This window comes from Limulus polyphemus, unplaced genomic scaffold (genome assembly GCF_000517525.1).
Source record: "Limulus polyphemus unplaced genomic scaffold, Limulus_polyphemus-2.1.2 Scaffold36, whole genome shotgun sequence".
In the NCBI taxonomy this organism is placed as follows: Eukaryota; Metazoa; Arthropoda; class Merostomata; order Xiphosura; family Limulidae; genus Limulus; species Limulus polyphemus.
In genome coordinates this window covers 1,149,900-1,158,359 of record NW_013665646.1, presented here as the reverse complement: position 1 = coordinate 1,158,359, position 8,460 = coordinate 1,149,900, and the positions used below count along the sequence as shown (strand labels likewise).

General features: G+C 32.2%; 1 protein-coding gene across 1 annotated transcript in view; it reads left to right on the top strand.

The window, feature by feature from the left end:
* LOC106461011 (integrator complex subunit 5-like) overlaps positions 1–7,756 on the top strand; it is a 52,781-nt gene extending 45,025 nt beyond the window's left edge. The window contains exons 4-5 of the mRNA XM_013920786.2: positions 1,363–2,517; positions 4,968–7,756. Of these exons, the coding sequence (XP_013776240.1) occupies positions 1,363–2,517; positions 4,968–5,507 (1,695 nt within the window). The 3' untranslated portion in view covers positions 5,508–7,756. The remainder of the gene's footprint in view (positions 1–1,362; positions 2,518–4,967) is intronic.
* Positions 7,757–8,460: the final 704 nt, after the last annotated feature.

Sequence of the window (8,460 nt, the reverse complement as noted above, 5' to 3'; positions counted from 1 at the left end):
CGAACGGAGACGTAACAGTACTAATTTTCTGTAATAAAATAACTTTGTGGTAGTAATTTATACTAATACGACAACATTTTTTAACAATTGTTATTAATACTATAATAGTATTGCAATAATTACTAATGCAACAACCTTGAAGCAATTACTACTAATACATCGTGAAAATCAGTAGCAATATATTCTACTAGCTGAGTTACCCGGCGTTGTAAGGTGAAAATTTAGATTTGAAATGTATACATCAGTATTTTTTTCAGCAAATTATTCAGTAAGTAGACAAAAGCTGTGACGCGAGAAATAAAAAAGCATTTAAACAAATAGCCTTATTTGAAATCAGATCATGTTTGAGCTTGTCTTGTTCTTTGAGACTGAAGTCGTACATAATGTTGCTCCTCTGTTTCTTCTCTCTGTAAGTTATTTGTCTTAATTTTTGTGCTTGAAGTGTGGTTTCACGTTGTTCAGAAGTTTCTTGTTGCCTATATCCAGCTTGCCTTGATGATTCTGACTGAACTCTGGCTTTGTGCTGTTCAACAGTTTCTTGCTGTCTTTGAGTAGCCTGCCTTTCAGCTTGAGCGCGAAGTCTAACTTTACGTTGTTCCAAAGTCTCTTCCTGTATTTGAGCAGCCTGTCTTGCAGGTTGTGATTGAAGTCTTTGATTGCGTTCTTCTTCTGTTTCAGCTGCTCTTTGTGCTTGCATCCTTTTAGTGGCAGAAGAATTTCCATAGAAAGGGCGTTTCTTGGGTGGTATAATCACCTGTATCACTAAACAATAATTTGCAATTCACAAAGTTACTAAATTACTTATGAAATCACTTAGTACTATTTAAAGAAAACTGTTTTTGGAAATACTGAATTGACAGCAAGGTGGTCCGAGTGTCTCCCGCCATAACGCTTTCTTGGTGCAAAACGTGCTTATGTTTGTATGTTTATTACAAAAAAGTAGCACAATAATCATTAATTGTCAATTTCATCATTAAATACTACACTAAATACAAAATAAATAGCACCATTAAATTTCTTGTAAAAAAAAATGGTTATTATGAAGTTATTTTAAAATTTGTAAGTTCAATTGTTTGGTTTCCTATAGCGAACGAAATAAACAAATAAACAATGTTCCTCTTTTATATATATATAGATAAACACATCTATAAAAAAGGGACATATGGTATGGATAAACTTGTTCAAAGCTGTGGCAAGATAGGAGGAACCTAAAAGTCTTGACTTGTCTTGAATTCTACATAATGGAGAAAAACCTCAATAATGTTTGTATTTTAAAGAATTATTAGGTACTTATATGTGCACTTAAGAATTAAGTAGAATTTCCTCATATCAATGGTGATAATATGCTTGTTCACTTATTAGGTACAAGAAGCAACTGGAAGGATTTTGGATGCTTTGCTGTTGGATATCCAGCAGTTAGTTCATTCAGGTAGTGTGGACATCCCAATCTTGGACTCTCTCAAGTCCCACATCCCAGAACTCTGTGAGTGTTTGATTGAAGAAAAGAGCACCAGGACTGGCTGGGTATTAAACCTGCTCAAGTTTCTTTGTCTTCATGGAGAAGAGACAACTAGCTCCAAGATTTTAGGGCAATTGTTACAAGCTTTGAAAGGTGAAAAACACTTCTCTTTCCTGAAGACATTGTTGTTTCATGTTGAACCTCATCAGCCTAGTATCTTACCTAAAACTGTGTCCTGGCAACTACAGGAAATGAAAGCAGGTAGCCTGGCCTATCCTCTAAGGCTTGTGAAGAATTTGATCAGTTTAATGAAGTCAAAAGAGTATTCTCCCAAGATAATTGAAACTTTGAGAGAAAACATTGAAACCCTGGTTACACAACCTTCTCTGACCATGATGGAATATTATGATGCCATTATTGAGCTCCTCAGTCTAACTGCTGCCCCAGAAGAAATGTCTGTATCTGCAGTTAACAAAATTGCTTCAGCATGTGTATATTACTTCTTTGCAGTTACTGGCCAGAAAGACCTAGACAAGCGTAAATTAATATTGAAAAGAGTAAATGTTTGCCAAAAACTGCTGAAGATACTTTGTCAACAGTCGGCCTGCCAACATATCGCAATAAGGATGCTTCTTGAAGGAGTTCTGAGTGAGAGGCATTGTCGAAATTTTGGCTCTTCACTAGTAACTCCAAAATCAGCAAATCAGTCTAATTACACAAAAGAAAAGTCTCTTCTCGTAGAAATAGGAAAGCATGCTACAGATATTACGCTGCCTCAAAGCCATTCTTCAGTGTTTCATGCCGGTGTTATTGGAAATGGTTTGCGAGCACTTGAAAGAATTGAACTACTTCCTGACAGTGAAATCTTACTTAATAAACAGCTGTTCCTGCAGCTTATCCACAGTTGTTGTTCACCGTACAAACTGGATTCTACAGAAAAATCTGTAAAGTCTTACAAACAAGGTGGCATGAAGATTGTAGCTCTTCTAACAGTTGAACTGGTTTCTCCAGATATTATGTTCAATGGACTTCCGTGGCCTGATGAAGATACACAGAAGGTTTGTGAATATTTACTGTTTCTTCAATCAGTGAATAGATTGATTGCTGTTGCAACGAGACTCCTGATTAGTATGTAATTGTGTACTAACTTTTTCTCCATAGATAATATTTTTATTGAATGGCAAATAGTATTTTGTTATTCAATTAGTCCTATGTATGAATTTAAGTTACTCGATGTTTGAGCTTTAAAAATAATTATAGTATGTGGAATGCAAGTCTAATTTTTTTTTACAAATTATCCTCGCAATTAAAATTGCAATGCAGGTTCTTACTTCAAGATTTATTGTTAAAAGTGGGAAAATGAAAAAGAATGGAATAGTGACTATATAAAGGAAATACATTTTATGCAGTTTTTTTAGCATATTCTGGTGTGGTTACATGGATTTCAATAATACCAAGATTGTGTTAGTATACTTGGACATTTTCTTTTTCATGTTAATTATATTGATAGAGGTATAATTAGTAACTTAGTAAAGTGTGCTAATGATATTAACTCTTACCTCACAGCTGAGTCAAAGTGCATGTCATGACCTTATACAGAGTTTGTTCAAAATTTAATTAAACAATTTTATTATCAGTGTTTGTCTTGGCATCAAAAGGTAGTTTATAATTCAGATTTCCATATTACCTAGGCTTTAGTATTTTTATCTCAAACGAAAATAATAAATTTCAATCTTCCATCCTGTGTGTTAAGTGAACCATCTACATGCCGAATTCTTTCCTGTAGAGATATACCCTCCCTATTATGGCTTTCAGTGTTCAGCTAATTAGAAATACAAACTCTACATTATTACAAGACAGAATATAAAATTTGAACATCTTATTAACCTTCATAATTTGCTCAGATATCAATAAATTTGTTAAATCCACCTGAAGCCCCTCACACCTTTCTGGTACATAGAAAGAGGAATTTGGTAAAAGAGGAAAATGAAGAGTTAATAATTGAATGATTTCAATTATGTGTTTTTCATTTCAAGACTCTTCAATTTGCCCATTCAGCATAATATTATGAGATTATCTATTTTATGTGTTATGCATGTATACTGTTGCTTATGTGCTCCATATTTTTAGTTAAATGTATTGCAATGCAAGAAGTGTTTCATTTGTTGTTACTTTGCATGATTATTTAAACAAAATTATAATTATATTTAAAACTAAAGCATTATTTAAAATTTCCATTTGTTATGCAAAGTGTAAGCAAGCAAAATGTTTGTCATAAAAGGTTACAAACTTATAGCTTAAATGACCAGTGATTTTAATTTGACATGGAGGTAAAAGTATAAACTAACTCAACCACCTGAAAAGTTTTATATTTGAGAACCTCAGACTTAAGGAACATTGTAAATGATGCTTACATATTTTTGAAAGTCTCAAAGAAACAAAACGTCACTAAAAACAGTGTTAAAATCATCCAAAGAGAACCAGACATCAACAAAAGAATAATAGCTGAAACACTGCTGATAAAGTCAACAAAGCTAGTGCTAAACAAATGGCCAGGATACCCCCCTTTATTTATATTAATATTTGATCCACCTAATTTTACTTAAAAGCTAATTTAATGCCACCTACAACTTGTTCTTACCATCATGAGCCTATAAAATTCTCTGAGTGCAACATTTACCTGATATTATGAGTCAAAAGATTGTAACCAATAATATCAGAACTTGCCTATTGTAAAAGTTGCTGTTATTGTATATTGAATTTTTAAAATGATTTCAGGTCACTTCAGTAATATGTAATTGTTGTATAAAAGTAGAATCATATGCTTGGGAAAATAAAATTAAACTGATTTATGCACACTAACTCAACATATTACTGATAACTGAGTTTAGTCATTTTTGTAATCTTTACACTAAAAAAAATTACATTTATTAGTGGTATTAATGCTCTACATTAACAATGTTATTGATTAATTGATCTGTGTCTTAGTTTACTTTTAACTTCTTACTTCCCAGTACCTGTAGTTTATTTTCAGGTTATATTGTTCTTGGTAAATATGGAAATTAAACTTAAGTGACTTCTAAATCAGTGCTAATATCTGGCACAATTGACTTCTAAATCAGTGCTAATATCTGGCACAATGGTCAAGTAGTCTGGTCATAGATATACTAACTGAATGTTTTTGTTACAATTCTAACATGTTTATAAAAGATTGTTTGGTAGTATTAAAACATTTGGCATGTACCTACTAGACAAGTTAAATGTAATCTTCATGAAAATGTCTGATTGGTAGATTATTCGATCAGCAGAGAACTAAATTACATTTTTAAAGAAATGCTTTGAATATATTTAAAAAATAAAATATTAAGTTGACAGATTCAAGCTGTATACATCTATGTATGCATGTGTATGTGATTATACATTTTCTTTTAGGTTTATTACTTTTTCTCTGATATTAATGCATATCTTTTTTTATATTTATTATAACTTTATGGCTTTGTATTTGCAGGTGACGATAGAACGTGACCTCAACATTAAACAAATGTTTTGCACTCACCCAGTGTTATGGAATCTCTTGTATGCTATCGCAAGCATTCACCCATCTCTGTGTTATTGCAGTGTTCTTTTGAGAGCTATTGTAGCAGTGGTAATGACACACTGGGGCAGTTGTCAAGCAAAATTAGCCAGCCACTTACCTGAACAGTTGGAATTAACGAAGAAGGTGATAGAGCTTTTGTCTCTTGGTCAGCTTCTTCCTCCACCACTAGCCTATGTTGGAGACATTCTTCCTCATCTTCCTCCGTTTGAGTTATCGTGCGTGTTGGCAGACATTTGGCAGTACATGCATGACAACGTACCAAGCCCTGCATTATTCACTGGAAGAGATTCGTCTAGTGGTCAGATGTGGAGAGACTTCTCTCGTGAAGCGGGTCCAGAAACTGCTGCTCCAAAGTGTGACAAAAAATATACAGACAGGCTTCGAATCATCATGCAAAAAAATATTGAGAAATTTGGATCTTTGTATGTAACATTTTTTGAAGGTTTTTAAACTACATAAACTTGTACAAGAAACAGAGTTCATTTTTCTCTTTTCATTGTAAGTTCAAGTGGAAGTTATTCATAAATTTACATAAATATATGACATGGTGTTTGGAGACATATATAACATCTTAATTATTTTTTTTATTATGTTAAATACATGCAATAAGCTAGAGGAATAATTGCATTATAATAACTGTGTGTGGGAGTTACTTATGGTAGGTTACAAGCTTCAGCTGTAATCTGAAAGTGTATGCTCCTACATGCCCTTCAAAAAAGTACAAGCTGAAATATTAAAGTCTTTACAACCCTGATTAGAATGTAGTAGTTTTACAGGTCTGACTTGTGAAGTTGAATAAGTGTGCCATTTTTATTTTAAACTATTGTTTAAAAAATGCTGAGAATTGATAGATCTTTAAGTCATTTGCCTTCTGTAGTGGTATTTTCAACAATTTTATTATGTATTCTAAATTAAGCTAGTGGATCACCATATGTATAAATTTTGAGACAGTCGTGTCTCATGATTGTGATTTAATAGAAGACATTAAGCAGGTATCCAAGGATTAATATGGAATGTCCATATACATAAAGTTATGCAATTTTAATAAATCATTGAAAAGTCAGAAGCTTGTTGGATGTTTTTATTTTTTTAGGTTTTATTAACCAACATGAAATTAGAAAGTACAATCTTCAATATTCTTGTTTAACTGTTCATCAGTTGGGAATTTTTATTTCAATCAATTTGAAACTGTTAATCTTGTAGATTGTTTTAATTTTGTGCATGCTTAATGCTTAAATATTGTTTGATTTGTACAAATGTTAAAAACATTATGATAAACCTAGTAATCTATCAATGAATTTAATACAGACTGTATTGAACTTTTAAAGTCTGTACATTACTTGAAAATGCTGGGAGACAAATGCAAGGGTTTTACAGTTTATGTAAAGGGTGGCCCAAAATTAGGTATACAGTTGATAATTGATAATGTATTTAAAGTATACGGTTGATAGCTGATAATTTATTTATCGGCACTGGAGTCTGATAATTTATTTAACAGTCCTGGAGTCTGCCTGCCACACTTCTGCAAACTTTCTGACACAAGTCTGTCTGTCCATCAAGTTTTGTAAATTTGTCTGTGATGTACCCTTTCATTTCATCAACATTCCTTAGATTTCTTACTGTACACTTTTGTGCTTGAGTATTCCCCAGATGAAAAAGTTCATAGGGGTACAGTGCGGTGACCATGAAGGGATCTTGATTGTGCCTCTGCACCCTATCCACTTATGAGGGAAATTTTCATCAACACAATCACAAGTTATTAGATTCAACACATGCAACTGTATACCTACTTTTGGGCCACTCTGTATTTCATGTTTGCAGAACTTGCTGGTGGAATTTTTCATCAGAATGCTATAACGTGCGAATATGTTATACACACATGCATAGAGAAATGTTTAAAATAATGTATTTGAATTGAACACAAGAAATAACTGTAAGATCAGTGTACTGGTACATTTGAGCATAGTTCCATGGAGCTATAGACCACATTAAGCCATTTTTCAGAATCGCATTTCTGTAGGGAAGAAACTTATGAGTTGTATACAGCTTATATATTCTTTAGTTTTAATAATTTATTTCTCTTTGCAATCCACCCCTTTGAAAATGTGATAGTGTATTCAAGGTCTATACAATAATGTAAAAATATAGAAAGGTCAGGCACTCGGCAGTAGCCCCCCAGTGGCACGGCTGTATGTCTGTAGACTTGCAATGCTAGAAACCGGGTTTCGATACCCGTGTTGGGCAGGGCACAGATAGCCCTTTGTGTAGCTTTGTACTTAACTACAAACAAACAAACATTCAGCAGTAAGCTTGTGGGCTTATAGTACTAAAAATCATTGTTCAGTACCTATGGTGGGTACAGTGCAGATAATCCATTGTGTAGCTATGAGCTAAAAAACAAACAGTGAAAGAGTCAAGGGTTTTGTCAAATATTAACTTATAATTGGTTTGTATCCTTCCAAATATAGGAGACACTTGGATAAATGTGGCTTTTGAGTTTAATACCAAATTAGTGTTTTCAAGTTATGTTCTGTTTGCTTGGCTAGGAAATCAAATTTACTCTTTTGATTATCTGTTTGAATTTTGTACTAGAGTTGGAAATGTGTATACCAGTATAATAACGTTAAAAATGTAATGTTCTTTTGAACTTTAAGATCATTATGTGAGACTGTTAAACTTTTGCTGTTGGTGAAACTTCATTAGATGAATTATAACCCTCATCAATTTATTTTCTGTTTATTAAAACAAGAGTGAAATTTATTTTATATCTTAATATACTAGTGTAGCAACCCATGTTTTTTGTTTTTTCAGACATTTTTTACTGTCGTAATTGTTCACTTAGTTACTGTTTGTTTTAAAACATTACTTGTCAGAAATTAAAATATGTGCTGGTTTAAAATATGCTACTAGATACACGTTATGAAAAAAATATAGATACTAAAATATTTTAAAATCATCTTGTGTTTCAGAAAGGTGGATAATTATCTACCATGTGTAATATCTTTCTAGTACAAAGAAAATGTAAATTAAAAATTTTCATGGGCTTGTCCAGAGTCAATGGTAAATAACACTTCTTTATTCTGTAATTTTTGTATGTGTCCTATAATAAAAATGTGAAGGTTATTCTGACATAAAAATTAGCAATTTAAACACAAAAATATATCATACAAATAAACACTTTGAATTAAAGTTGAATGTATAATATTTGTTTTTAGCAAACCCAATGAAAAACTTATAATATATATATATATATTTATATAGACATACAAATGCACAATTCCTAATTAATTTTAACTAGCAAAATAGAATATATATGTATATTATGCATCTTGTCATCAGAGTAGTAGTGGTAGATCTTGCTGTTGTGATTTAAAAATCACTTAAGTCATCTAAACAGTGTATT